Source organism: Galeopterus variegatus, unplaced genomic scaffold (genome assembly GCF_000696425.1).
Source record: "Galeopterus variegatus unplaced genomic scaffold, G_variegatus-3.0.2 Scaffold395, whole genome shotgun sequence".
NCBI classification, from domain to species: Eukaryota; Metazoa; Chordata; class Mammalia; order Dermoptera; family Cynocephalidae; genus Galeopterus; species Galeopterus variegatus.
In genome coordinates this window covers 201930-217278 of record NW_007726506.1, presented here as the reverse complement: position 1 = coordinate 217278, position 15349 = coordinate 201930, and the positions used below count along the sequence as shown (strand labels likewise).

The 15349-nt window shown below is 36.0% G+C and overlaps 1 protein-coding gene across 3 annotated transcripts in view; it reads right to left on the bottom strand.

Annotated features, from left to right (window-relative positions):
• MBTD1 (mbt domain containing 1) overlaps positions 1 to 15349 on the bottom strand; it is a 67262-nt gene that overhangs the window by 18053 nt on the left and 33860 nt on the right. For all 3 annotated transcript variants that reach the window (XM_008568293.1, XM_008568292.1, XM_008568294.1), the window contains 9 exons: positions 14815 to 14948; positions 13384 to 13498; positions 11956 to 12038; positions 4182 to 4299; positions 2340 to 2474; positions 1967 to 2055; positions 1525 to 1759; positions 897 to 952; positions 467 to 571 (listed from right to left, as the gene is read on the bottom strand). In XM_008568293.1, coding sequence (XP_008566515.1) covers positions 467 to 571; positions 897 to 952; positions 1525 to 1759; positions 1967 to 2055; positions 2340 to 2474; positions 4182 to 4299; positions 11956 to 12038; positions 13384 to 13498; positions 14815 to 14948 — 1070 coding nt within the window. The remainder of the gene's footprint in view (positions 1 to 466; positions 572 to 896; positions 953 to 1524; positions 1760 to 1966; positions 2056 to 2339; positions 2475 to 4181; positions 4300 to 11955; positions 12039 to 13383; positions 13499 to 14814; positions 14949 to 15349) is intronic.

The window sequence follows — 15349 nt, the reverse complement described above, 5'->3', positions numbered from 1 at the left end:
TTTGGCAGCTGGTTAGCACAGGGATCCAAATCCTTGACCTTGGTGTTATCAGCACTATGTTCTAATCAACTGAGCTAACTGGCCAGCCGTGATCAGTAGTTCTTAAATATGGTTGTGAGAATCACCTAGGACCTTTAAAAAATGCCACTGCTAGGGCCCCAACCCTGACTGATTAAATCAGAATGGGGGTTAGGGAGTAGTAAGGGATGTGGTCACCTGTATCTTTTTTTTTTTAAGCTCCCCAGTGGATTCTGATGCTTACTGAGAAGACAATGAGCCATATAAAAAAAGATCTGGTAAGAGAATTCAAATTTATTTTGAAATTACTAGTAACCTTCTCCCCTTTGAAGATACAGATATACATATATTTTAAGTCAAAATGAATATGCTTGGGGTCTCTTTCTCCTATTAGATTAAATCCAGTTTCTCTAACTGCATTTATACATTTTAAAGCCTATTCTCTTACCTTTCTAATGGTTGCGACACATATCGTAGAAAGATTTAATGGGTCTATAGCTTCCAATTTCATTCCTTCCTTGAACCATTCCCCACTCTGGTCTACTTCTTTTACCTAAAGAATTATATGAAAGCACATCTTCTGTTATAAATGTTGTCATTTTAATAATTAAAATACTACCAATTTGAAAAGGTATTCCAGATGCCTTCACCTACCTACCTAATATTATAACTCAAACTTCCATTAGGGAGTAGAGAGAAATCAGACAAACAGACAGAATTTAATAATTATAATAAAGACTTGTGACACCTATGGATTACAAGGTCTTAATCCTCTTAAGTGACCAAATGTAATTGTGATTTCCATAATTTTAGGAAAAAACCCACAACCCTCTTTCAAACCTAATTTACAAATGAGGGTTCTTATAAAAACTTCTTACCTTAGCAAATAAATGTGGTGGTGTATCAAAATGTCCATCCTGTTTCTTTGTAATATCTACAAGGAAAAGTTACATACTAATCTGTCAGCATTTGTGAGAAGACCAAAAACCACGTTTCTTCGAAGGCTTCAAGCTCACAAAGTATGTAATACTCTAAAACATGGCAAAAAGACATGCCTTCTACATTTAATAGTCTTTTCTCTCTTCAGAGTAAATGTGCATATGCTATTAAGTACATTCAGCCAATTAGAATGCTGGTTAATTCCCTAGTTAGGAAATTACAATTTTAGAAGCATGTTTTAACGTGTTTAGTATCAAGTCTAACCACATTTAATCTTGCTATTTTGATTAAGATTGAATGGAAAGGGAAAGGCTATCTTTAGGTCTTTCAAATGGGCCAGATAAGAAAAGAGTAAAAAAAATTGTAGAATTGAGAGCAAGTGGAAGGAATATAAAGGAATTAGTTAGGTCACTAATATAGTGTGAACCTTCTCTAATTAAGGTAGAATAAGCAGCCCAAACAACTGGAATGTTATTTTTGATCTATGCTATTCTGTAGAGAAAAATAACTAAGCAGTATAATTCAGCCTCAATACTTTCAACAGGAGTTCTTGGGATAGGTGCTTACCAGATCTTTTGAACCGATGGCCTATGCTTCGAGACCAACCAATATGATGGATTAACGGGCTGTGCATGTGGCACCAGAAGTCATCTGTTCTATCTTCACTCTCTTCATACACTAGCCTTAATCTTCCTCCAATTACACTTTCCACCACTGCCACTCGTGTTCGACACAAATGCCTCTTGTCAACCACTTCTACTCTCATGCAAGGCTTGAAAGGATACTGCATACTCTCTGAAACCTTGAAATGAAAGCAGACAAAATCTGGTTGGAATTCATGACAAATGTCTACAAGTAATTTTAGCATTGTGAAAAATACTGAATGCATTTGATTTTAACACAGATCACCTGTTTCACAAAATTAAAACAATTCCTTAAAAGTCTTGTAAGTTACCCAATGTTTTAGAGCTCTTCAGTCCTTTATGAGATCCATTTTTTTTTTTTTTACCTTTTGTGAGAAATCAGGAGGAAGTGTTTTGGCACCAGTAAGTCGTTTCACTAGAAAAGCTTTCCAGTTTGTATACTTATGTTGAATGGCTAAAACAAGAAATAACCAGTTATACTTTAGTGAAAAGTAGAATTGCTTCACAAATTTTTTGTTTAAGAAATAGTAACAAATTTCCCTGCCTGTTAGGAGTAATTAATTAAGGTTCTGAAAAGTAACAGCAATAGACAACACAAGTATATGTCCTGCTGGCAAAAGTTACTTGACACCAAAAAATTTTAATTTTCATTTCTATATTACTTTAATGTTACTATGTGTGAAACAGCATTAAAGTACACATACTTAAAATTACAGTCAGGGTAATTAAGCCACTTACTTCTAGGAGGAACAAGAGGTTTTCCGCTGGCTGCACACCAACCAACTGGGTGGATATCAGAACCACAAATATTGCACCAGAAGTCCAGACCAGAGTCATTTTCAAATCCTTCATATCTTAAAAGGGCATTGTAACCTGAAACCAACAAATCAATCACTACATAATACGATGACAAGACTAAATAAAACGATATAGTGTCCGGTAGCAGTTGTCAAATGTTAGTGCATATCCGCAACAGAATCACCTGCAGGGTTTGTTAACAGAGAGATGGCTGGGCTCTGCTCCAGAGATTCTGACTTAGCAGATCTCGGGTGGGTCTGAGAATATGCATTTTTTTTTTTTGTCTTTTTTGTCTTTTTTTTTTTTTTTTCCGTGTCCGGCAACAGATCGCAACCCTCAGTGTCGCCCCCGTACCGGACCGGGACCGGCAACGGGATCGCAACCCTCGGCGTTGCTCCCGCGCCTCGCTCAGCCAGTGAGTGGGAACCGGTCTGTATGTGGGATCCGAACCCTCGGCGGGAGCGCCGCCGCGCTTCCCAAGCAGCGCACTAGCGCAGTGCGCCACCGGGCCGGCCCGAGAATATGCATTTTTAACAAGTCCCCAGGTGATGCTGATGTGGCTGGTCTATGAACCAAACTTTGAGAACCATTTGTTCAATGCAATTAGTTCAACTGTTTTCAGAGCATGGCTTCCTCTTTTGAGTGCATTTCAATTTTACCCACAATTTCACAAATTCTTCAAAAAAAAATTCTCAGTGAAAACAGGGGTGGGTATACGGTGCAACTCATTAATACCTGTAAATGCTAACCATCTTGATCCTTTAAGGACAGAAAAGCCATTAAAAAATGCTTGAGCAGATGCATGAAATTAACATTATTTTTAAGTGAATTAAATCTATCAGCAGTACACAGGAGAGCAGTATGCAGAGTGTTCTGGGATGTTGGCTGGAGATAAGACTAGAAAGAGTAGGATGAGTTAGATACCTCTTACAGTAGTAAGCTAAGGGGTGACTTTTCTCATCTGAGTGGCTTCCTTTCTCTAAAGGAATACAGTATCCTGCTATACCACTCACGGAGTACCCTGTTGTATAATGCCTGACAGAATTCAATATTTGGCAGATGTGAGCTCATTGAAAGAACAGGTCTTATCCTTCTGCATGTTACTTGTCCAGTTTCTAACACATTTATTTCATGAGCAATAAAGTCAGAAGGGCTGGGGTACAGTGAAGGCAGTGGGAATAAAGAGAAAGGAAGAACCCAAAATATATGAAATTATTAACACTTGCTAACTTCTGGTAAAATGAACCTATCACTTTTTTTTAGTACCTCAACTTTTGTTACTTTTCAAAGTATGTCCCTATACCAAGGATTGGCAAGCTATATTATGGCTCACAGATCTGTCCTACCGCCTGATTTTTTTTTTTTTTTACAGCCGGGGATTTTGAGATCTCAGAATGGTTTTTATATTTTTAAATGGTTGAAAAGAAAAATCAAAGGAAGAATAATATTTCATGATATGTGACAATTATATGAAATTCAAATTTCAGTGCCCACAAGTACAGTTCTACCGGAACGCAGTCACGCCCATCTGTTTATGCACTGCTATGGCTGCTATCATGTTATAATGGTAGAGATAAGTAGTTCTGACAGATACTGTATGGCCCGCAATGCTGAAAATATTTACCGTCTGGCTTTCTACAGAAAAGAATTTGCCAACCCCTGCCCTATATCATAACATATTATTTATTTAGCAATACTTGCAAAATCTATAAACATGCTCTTTTACAAAAGGTAGTAAGTATCACTGGCATTTTCTACTAAATTATTATGCATGCTTTTCACCTGCTAATTTTACAATTCCAGCAATCCAGAAGACTTTGGTAGGTAGGCTGCAGTCTGTATTGGGAACTTCTACTCTCACATTTTCTGAGATATCACCCCAGCAGGTCCCCATAGGTGCCTGTCATATAAAAATTATTAAATTATTATCTTATTAACATAAAGCCTAAAACATATCATTTAAAATTAAGCATTACCATCAATAATGGGAATATTAAACTAAAAAATGTCATTTTAGTCTTTTCATTTTTCTCTAAAAGTGTAATTGTTATTCCTTTTTTTCACATAATTCTATTTGGAAAAAGCCAGTCAAACTCAAGATGAAGAGAGAATCCACATACAGCAGTACAGATCTGTGTTGACTTCAAAATTCAATACTGTTTTAATACAAGACTTATGCAGCAATTTTTCTAAAAGCTGAAGTACAAACTTGATAGCAGATTTCACAGAATAAAGCTGATTTAAGCAACCTGTTATTTTTAATATGCACCAAATGAATGCACTTTACCCTTACTTCTAACTTTAAAAGGTCTAGCCGAAAAGCAGAAAGAAAAATAATTCTAATCAGCAATGTGGTTTCCAACAACATGAATAGGAAAAACAAAACTTACGTTTTCTGTATTTCCAATTTGTTAAATTCATAGAACATAAATACAGCCTATTAAGACAGACATGAAAGAAAAACACTAGATAACACTAATAACTAGATAAAGTTATTAAAAATGTAGATTGAAGAATTTTTGGAGATGAGTAAGTACCATGGTTAATCGTTAAATAATTCATTATTTCAAAATTTCTTATGCAGGAATTAGTAGGAAGAGAAAACTTCCAATATTAGAACTGGTATCACTAGCCTCCACACCAAATGGAGACTCAGAAAACTGATTAAATGAGTAACAAAAAGGGATTTTTCCAAAATGTTCTCAAATTACAATTTCCATTACATTTTATACCTTAAAACTCAAGGCAATACACAATTATTTGGAGTTTATGTAATGGTAAATTAGATCAAATAAGTTAATTTAGAAATATAAATGCAGGTAATACTGAACAGTCTCTGTGGGCCTGGATAATCAGCTCCTCGCTAAATATAATTTAGAACCTTGATCATAAAGAAAAGGGTTAGGTGAGGTTATAAAAGACCTGATAATATAAACAAATCAAGAAAAAATATAATAGCCTAAAAGCTCAAAGATGAGCAAACAAAGACACCTAACAGATACATGAACAAGCCGATCTGAACACTGGGCAAATGTCTTCCACAAAAGGCTCCTCATATTTGCTAAATGCTAACCCAGAGTGAGGATTAGCCTAAAACAATACTCAATCCCTATCCTCTGAGTTTATGGAATTTCTGAAGGAGAGGAAGAGAATGTCAAATAATACTAAACTAGGGTAAGTCTAGAAACCAAAAACAGAATCAATTAACGGTACTGCGTTAAGGACTGAGCAATGAATATACCTTAATAACTTGGAGATATGGCCTATCTCAACTGTTTGTGATTCTGGAAGGGTACACATAACTATCTACCCAAGTTGTGCAAAAAATAATATATTCATCATGACTACTTCTTTCTTCTTCTTTAAATGGAAAGCTTGACCTCTTCAGGTTCTGCTACCTCCCCCTATATCATTCTAGACTGTAGGGCCATCCCTATTGCCAGCAGATCTGATCAGAAAAGGTGAGGCTGGAACGAAGACAGGTAATATAGGTTAAGCCAACACATGCTAATACAAAGATCATGTATTCACTTCTGTGAAGATGAACCAATTAGAACAGACAGAAGTATTGAAATGCATGCATTACATTGCATTAAATTAAGATAGGGAATCCATCCTTATTTATTTGGCTGTCAAATCTATGAATTTGGCTTATTTTTCATTGAGAAGAAAGAGGCATGGTTATTCTGACAAGTTGGGGGTTAGGTTGGCACATTACTAAGGTCAATTTGGCATACAGGACTCCTTTTCGAGCTAGATATGACAATATGTCATAGTAGCATTTTTTTTAAGCCTTAACATTTGTTTGGAGAAATTGACTTTCAAATTTTATTAAAGAAAACAAAGTGTCAATGCTCACTTAAAAATATAGTTAATGTTGACTTTGGTGGGGGATATTAAGTTTTGGTCCTTACAGTCTGGATTGGTATAGGAGAAAGTAGCAGAAAGTGACATTTGTTCTTGCCTGTAAGGTGTGGTTCTGCTAGGCCCTCTTAAACCAATCCATATGGTTTACTCTAAGAAAAAAATGAAGAAAAAAAAAACATCAACAAGAAAGAGCACCATATCATAGCATAGTATGTGCTCAATGTGTTGAAATAATAAGGTAATTTCACTGCTAGGCCCTCTTAAACCAATCCATATGGTTTACTCTAAGAAAAAAATGAAGAAAAAAAAACATCAACAAGAAAGAGCACCATATCATAGCATAGTATGTGCTCAATGTGTTGAAATAATAAGGTAATTTCATTGATATATCTGAACTTTTGTTTAAAATGGATATTCTTAAGTGTGGAAGACTGAATGACCCAGGGCTTCACAGCCATCTTCATCCAAGTCATCTGTCTTCTCTTGCTGGCAGGAGGGATACCTCTGGAAGTCTGGATTGGCATAGCATGAACTAGCAGAACCATAATTTACAGGTAACAACAAATTTACCTTCCAGACTCAGGACGCGAGGTCCACCTCAGGCTCCTCCCAAACAAGGAAGATCTGCTCCACCACTTCCCGCTCCAGGGCTACTCGTGAGGGCTATCTGGGAGCGACTCTCCTTCCCTGCAAGGTAAGCTGTCATCAGGTCCTGCAGGACATGGCCAAATCCAAATGCTGAGGGGTCTCCAACACAAATGTATGATAACCTCGACCTGACTGTAAGAAAATAATTGGGTGGGAAGTCTTATTTTCTGCACTTCAAGAATATTCCCAGATAGTCCGATAGCTCAGATAGCTAGTATTCAGACTCTCAGAGGGCTGATAGATGGCACACATGATGCTGTATGGCAGAAATACAGATTTCCCTCTGCAGAGCTGCCAACCTATAACTTTTGAGAACCACACACAATCTTTAATATTAACAAAGAATATATGCGGGCAGAGGTTAGACCTGAAGTTGAATGTATGTAACCAAGGACAAATCTATCCCACTGATACAGCAAATGTAAAAAAAAGCCACCATTAAAATACCTTAACAGGCATACTAAAGTGCATCTAGCAGAGAAAGATGAAATATTATTTGGCCAAAGGGGAGAAAACATTATAGAAAATTAACTAGAAAGAAATTAGAATTCCTGAAAAGTACTTACTGGAATTGGTAGGAAGTAGGAAAGGGAAAAAAAATGTTCCCACCTTCTCCAGAAAGTCCACTCATCTCTTAATGTGAGACCAGAATCTATTTTGGGGGGTAGTGTTAGCAGGGAGATGGGGAATACAAGAAGAGTACAAAGGAAAATGGGATACTTGGGTTGGAAGTGAGATTAAAGAAGAGAGAATGCTATGCATAATATGTAAAAAGAGACAGAAAGCAGTGGCTATTAATTTGAAAGGCATAAAACAGTCCATAATTAAAAAATATATATATTAAACAAAAAAGCCTACGTTAAACCAATATTGTTTAAGAACTGAGAAATCCCAATGAAAAAATACGCACTTCAGGAAATAGACCAAATTTAAGAAAAGAATCCAGATTTATTTAGGCTTTTTTTCTGCCAATTAAAAATTTTTATTAAGCAAGTCTTTAAAACATAAGAAAAATACAGGTGATTTTAATGTAGTCCAGTGCTTTCCTGCGAAGAATGTATTTCATGACAACACTCATAATAGCTCACTGAGATGGAGCACTAACAAGTGCCAGAAACTAATTTAAGTATTATTTCCATTAGAAAGAAATCCTGCAATTTAGATTGATATACTAAAAATTCTAACATTAGTTAAAATGGACATGAAGTTGTATTATTTATTTTCAACTTTCAATAGAACGGTGTGGGTGCAGGGTCAAGGCTAGGGGAACAAAACAAAAAAATAACTACTTGAAAAAGATTATTTTACTAATAAACATGTACTCAAGAAACAGATCATGAGCTCTATACAAACTACTGCTATTATACATACACTAAGAAAAGGGCTTTTGCTTTCCTGTCCTCAAAACCTAAAAATACATGTGTAATACATGTTGCAAAGAAATATAATAACCTTATCCCTTCAAAAAGCTGGCATACAAGTTAGGTGCAAAAAAAGGGATTAGGATATATCATGTAAGTAATTCCAGGTAAAGTATGATAAATTCAGCTTTAAAGTTACAGCATATATGTACACAAAGGACTTCTTTTTGATATAAAACTACAACTATTTTCAAGGGGAAAAAAAGGATGATTATAACATTTTTCATGTTAACAATGACAAACATCAATAAGGCACAAGAGAATATTGTTCATGTGCCAAATTAAAAAAAAAAAATCTTAAGGTCTATAAATATATAACTGAGGGAACATGATTTTAGCTTTTGTATGGTTTCATGTACATTTGATATTAGCACATTTTGGCCTGTGCTGTAATACCTAAGAAAGAAATATTTTTCCTTGGTTTTATAAGGTGAATAAATAATGGGAAATAAAAGACTATGGTCTTAATAAAAAAAATTACAAGTGCTTTAAAGCTAAATGTTCTGAACACTTGTAAGTCATTTGGAGGCTCTCTTGGGTTCAAAAATAAATTAATAGAAGAAAAGAATCTGTGAATTTCATTAATGTCTACAGTGCACCTAACTGGCACATGGTACTGTATTACTCTTTTGGAGATTTTTCCACAGTTAGGATAGACACAGACACTGCTTTTAGGGACTTAATGAAAAACCACATTAAAAAAAGAAGACTGCATTATGAAAAGTAGGTTAAAGCCCAAAGTTGAAAATTACAATCTGTTTACTCAGAAAAGTAGCAAGAACTTCTTCATTTATAAGAGATAGACTACATGAACTAGAGGACTTTAAAGATGTCTTCCAACTTTGTGACCATATGATTTAGGATTAATTAAAAGTGATATACCCAACTGAATGGTTTCCAACCTCGGGAACTGCCAAGAAGGGGCAAGCAAGGGTCACGAGCCAAGCCTCTGGCAGCACCACCCTTTTCCTACCAGACCAAGTAGTGCAGCTTCCTCTAATCCTTGCTGTGTTCTGAGGGCTGTGTAAGATTTTATTAGGGAAAAAGGGAATTCTGATACTTAAATAAAAGGTCTGATAATTACCACCTAGATAAAATGAAAGATATATCAGATAAACGGAAATCATAAAATACAGATTTCTAAGAAGTGGATATATTAAATAACAATTGGGGCTTGATTTTCATTGTGATTATAAAAAGAACAACTATCAAGCACTTTTCTATTTGAGAGACTGAGTATAGACCACTAGGCACAGTTACAGGAATGATCAAGGAAGATACAGTTCAATGAGGTGCTTTGCAGAAACTCCATTCTCAGACGTTTAATGATAGACCATGGAAAGAAGAATTCTACTCTTGAAATTTTATAATTTTTGAGCTAATCACAATAATATTGAAGTGCTGAATAATAGAAAGTTTTTATCTCAGATCTTTATTCCAGGAAAAGAGGTTAAGTCAAAAAAGCCAGGCATCCCGGGATCTCCCACTGCCCCCACCCCAATTCCTGATTCAATCAGAACAGCTCTGCTTCTGTATTACACATTGGTGGATTTTTTGTAAGTTATGTTTGGAAAAGAATCTCCTGGGAGCAGGGAAAGGCTCCCCACCTGTGTTTAAGCAGGAGAGAAGGCAGATGTAGAAAAGAAGGCCCTACTGATGGACCAGTGTTAGAGCAGTTGACAAAATCTTAGTAGACTGATGATACAAGGCAGGATCTTGTGCTCCCAGCAGCTCCTGACAACAGGTTTTCTATAGTCAAAGCCACTAACTCTCCTTAGAGACCCAGAAAATTATCTTGAGGGGAGAACCATGAACAGTCAACTCTAAAGGATAAAACCAAGTTTAGCATGAGGTCTGACCTTGTAAAATAAATGGCTTCAAATAAGATGCTGTTTAAGATAACAAAGCAAACTGACTGTACAAAAACATACTAAGGAATTATTAATGTTTTCCTATTTGACAAAGAGAAGGCAGTAAAGAAAGGTAAATGGGATAGGAAGCCACTGGTTCTATATAATGGAGACAGATGCCTTACTTCTGAGTGAGAAAGAAGAGACTCCACATTATCATTATTAATAATATGGCCAAAGTTAACTGCTCTTCTATATGATAGAACATTTTAATCTTAAAAAAGGAAAGCTGAAAAACAAAATTAATCAATTTTATTATTATAATAGGAATTTTCTCACAAAGAACTTTACTGTAGTACAACTGTTCAAAAATATGGATAAGAAATAAAATATTATGCTTTTAGGACTTTGAAATGCTATTTTAAAAAAATATCCTAACTACATATAAAATGGCTTGACATGACTTATAATATTAAAACATAAAAAACAGAGAGATAAAGGCCATTCAGAAGGAGACAACAGGCAAATATTCCAGGAATCTGAGACAGAGTTACTGTAACTGAGAATTGAATCTATTTCTGAGCATCTTAGTACCAGAAAGCAATATGCCAAAGGAGCAGATTAAAGATTTGCTTTGCAGTTCTCTTTAAAGCTGCTGTTGCCATGTATGTAACATATTTCACAAATGTGACATTATTATTACAGCAAAATAAACCACCTACTTTACCCAGAGATAAGTATCTAAAATTCTGCTTAGGCTGGTTTTAGACAGCATGCCATTGACTAAGGACTGAACACCTATACTTTCAAGAAAGAAAACTAGCAAATTAATGAACTGGGCTTTACTTTATATTTCTACCACTGAATTAACATGCTTGACTTTAATCAAAATCCTTTACTGGCCATAAATGAGTGAAAATTCATTTGGATCTCCACAGCAGAAACCCAAGCTCAGTTTTGTTCACATGCTTTTATTTAAAAATAAAGCCCTAAATTAACAAAATGTTAAGTGTGAACAAAATTTCATTAATTTTCTAAATTCTCTTCTTATACATGGACAGTAGCAGATAGAATCTTTAACTATAAACTTGCAGTCAGGTTAAAAAAAAGTACTGGAGATTTAATTACAGATAATCAAATCAAAAGGAAAGAATTTGTTACCAGATATATTTTAAACATGATTCTGAATTACCTCAGATGTTCTTTAATAATCTACTTGCTGAAAATAATAACTTTTAAAGGGTTTCTCATGATATACATCACATATTTCAGCCCATGATACTACATTACTAATAGTTCCCTTCTTTGTTTTTGTGATTCATTTGGCGACTGAAACAAAACTGGAAGAAAGATCTTTGCATTTTTGAATTATCAGGTAAAATCACAAAGACTTAGATAACATACATGATGGAAGGTTCCTTTTTATTAGGTTGAACCTTGTTACACTGTCATTATGCAACTATTTTTGATATACAAAACCAGCAATTTTATATGGTTCAACTTAATATGAAAATTGGATATGACTAGTACTTATCCTTGTTTAAAATAATTTCAAATTACAACTTCTTTACAGAAAGTTTTTACTTATTAAACTTATAGAAGTAACTTTTAGCTATTAACAAGTATAATAATTAATAAAAGAGAAGCATTTCCATTACAAGGTACCAAAAAAAACCACATTCTAAGGATAAGATGCTTAGGTGTTATTGTAATTTCAGATTTGAACAATGAGTAGGCATTTCAAAATAAGGTGAGAAATTCCATACTCACATGTTTAAAACAGGTAACTGGAGCTGCTACAAAGCTATTGCTATTGATGTAATTACCCCAGCTGAAACCTTCCACGGAGACTGCTGAAATAAAATAAATTTAGATATATTACAATTCTCAAATCTTTTATTTATAAGAAGGCTATTATTGTTAAAATGTGAAAGGACATAAAATTAAATTATTTCCTTTAAAGAAAGTTTTCTTTCTTTCTGTAATGATTGAAGAACTTCTCTTTTTTTCATTTGGTAACTGGCCTGTATGGGGATCTGAACCCTTGATCTTGGTGTTACAAGGTGGTGCTCTAACCAACTGAGCCCTTAAGTCTTATATACAACACATGCTTCCTTGGGATGTGAAGTACAAGTTCTCCAGTTAGGGGGAGCAAAGAACAGTTGAGAGAAGTGTACAGGATAACACATACTGCTGTGATTGCTTTTGTGTTTTTATTCCCACACAGCTCTTACCAGGTACCTCAGTGAGATATCTACCCAATATCTACCACCTAATACCTTCTCTAGGATATTTAATTGCCTTACTTCCTTACCTTTGTACTCCTTATTAAGAATCTTCTACTAGAAATGGTATTTTCCTCAATCTCTTTTTTCTTTTTTTTTCCTTTTTGTCTTTTTTCGTGACCGGCAACGGATCGCAACCCTCAGTGTCGCGCCCGTACCGGGCCGGGACCGGCCACGGGATCGCAACCCTCGGTGTTGCTCCCGCCCCTCGCTCAGCCAGTGAGCGGCCGGTCTGTATGTGGGATCCGAACCCTCAGCGGGAGCGCCACCGCGCTTCCCAATTGGCGCACTATAGCAGTGCGCCACCGGGCCGGCCCGCAATCTCTTTTTCTTATTATTCTCCATTTGAAGCCTACTAAATGTCCTATTTCTTTGCTCACTTATTTCCATAATGCTCCCTACCATCCACGGCAAAGACAATCAGTACATAAAACATAATAAACCGGGCCGGCCCAGCGGCGCACTCAGTAGAGTGCGGCGGCGCTCCCGCCGAGGGTTCGGAACCCATATAGAGACCAGTCCGCTCACTGGTTGAGCACGGTGCGGGCGCGACACCAAGGGTTGCGATCCCATTACCAGTCGCGGTACGGGCACGACACTGAGGGTTGCGATCCTGTTACCGGACACGAAAAAAGACAAAAAGGAAAAAAAAAAAAAAAAAACCAAATAAAAAAATTAATGTTAAGGAGATTGCCATCAGCACTAGAACTTGTGTATGCAAGTATTCTCTTCTAGAAAAATTTATTGAAACCAAAACCACCATCAGGAAGCCTAGAGTCATAATGTCCTAATAGGGCATAGAAATAGCTCAGTTAAACAGAATCCAAAAATTAAAATTAATAAAAACCAGATTAATAAAAACTAGATGAATCAGTATCAAATATTTCACCTTTGTTACATTCACCAACATTACCTGCTTTTGTCTTTGCTTGATTTTGCAAGGTAGCTTGATACTGAGCATATGCGGCTAGTTTAGCAACTAAAGGTTGTTTCTGAAGAACTTTTGCTTTCTTTGTTGGAGGCTTACCCTAAAACAAGAAGAGTTAAGTAAATAGGATTCTTTTTCTTTTCCCCACCACCGAAATTTAACTTGATTGCATACTACTCATTCTGCTTATGTAAACATTGAGGGTTTAGAAAATTATTAAAGCAGAGGAAACATACAAGGAATCTTAATATGAGAAATTTTTTCTGAAGTTCTGCTACAATGTAGATATCTAATTTGGGTAGCAGAGCTGGCACAGGCTAAAAAAGCAATATGCAAATTAATATGTTAATAAAAAATTATATCCCATAAGATGTTAAAATACAGCTGTGGTGGACACTTGATTCCTCCTTACAGTAGATAGAACCAGTGGTTATTCACTCATGCAGACTGCCAAGCATTGCTATTTTTATGGTAAGAGAAGATAATTTAATGATCAAAGAGCAAGTGACTGAGGTTTATACCTTTAGTGCTAACGCAAAAGATCAATGACAAAATGATCATGGGCCAAATTCACAGTGTGACAAACTGCCATCCATTTGGGTACAGACCACTGCTCAGGATCTTTAGGTACTGTCTATCTGAAATATAGAAATACATCTAAGTGATGTATTTCCTTAATTTGGGGGATTTAAATAACCCTTTCAGTGCTATGTAATGATCACAATAATAAGTTAAATAAGAATAAGAAAAATGTGATCATCCAGTAAAAGATATTACAAAAGTCAGTTACATAATGCCTTTATTGTTTATATGCTACAATAGTAACAACTTAAGTAAAATGGTCAAATCTCCAGCCATTTTGTAGGCACTGATGTACATTTAAAGAGAGATGATTTTGCTTTCCATACCATGAATGTTTTCAAAAAGGTTAGCTGGATTAACCGAACACATTTGGTCAAGGTATCAAATGGATTGTACTCAAAAGCACAAAGCAAGGATGGGAAAATAAAACCAGAGAGTAAATCATTTCCCCACAAATGTCAAAATATTCTACCTTGATGTTAACTCAAAAGGAAACAAGAGGGAAAAAAAAAATGGCTTCAATTTTGCAATATAAAAAGGGGTTTATCGTACTTACACTTGTTTAAAAAAAGGATAATTATAATTATTTTTAATTCATTTACACAAACAAATTATAGTTTATTTTGGATAGTATGCCTTGTCCATTTAAAATAGTTCCTCAATTATATAAACAAACTTTGGGGCTCATTCAAGTCCTAAAAATGTGGGGTATAAAATGATGACTGGCCAATTGGGCAGAGGTGGAGTGCAGTGAATCACAATCAAATGACAGAGAAAAGGTAAAAGCCATAGAAACAACAGATATGAAGAATAAGAAGGTTTCTGTACCGTTACCTGAAGTCTGGCCAAAATGCTTGCCTTCTTGGAGTTTGATGAGTAACTTCTTGAACATGAAACACTGCAGAAACGCTTTGTTTTAGAGTAAAAAGCATCTCGCACACCAACCATCCCACACATCTCGCAGGTAGCTAATTAACAAAATAAAAACATTGGTGTTGTTCTGATTACATAATAAAATCAATTTTTTTTAAAAAAGATGACTGGTAAGGGGATCTTAACCCTTGACTTGGTGTTGTCAGCACCGCACTCTCCCAAGTGAGCGAACCGGCCATCCCTATACAGGGATCTGAACTGTGGCCTTGGTGTTGTCAGCACCACGCTCTCCCAAGTGAGCAAACCGGCCATCCCTATATGGGATCTGAACTGTGGCCTTGGTGTTATCGGCACCGCACTCTCCCGAGTGAGCGAACCGGCCATCCCTATACAGGGATCTGAACTGTGGCCTTGGTGTTGTCGGCACCGCACTCTCCCGAGTGAGCGAACCGGCCATCCCTATACAGGGATCTGAACTGTGGCCTTGGTGTTGTCG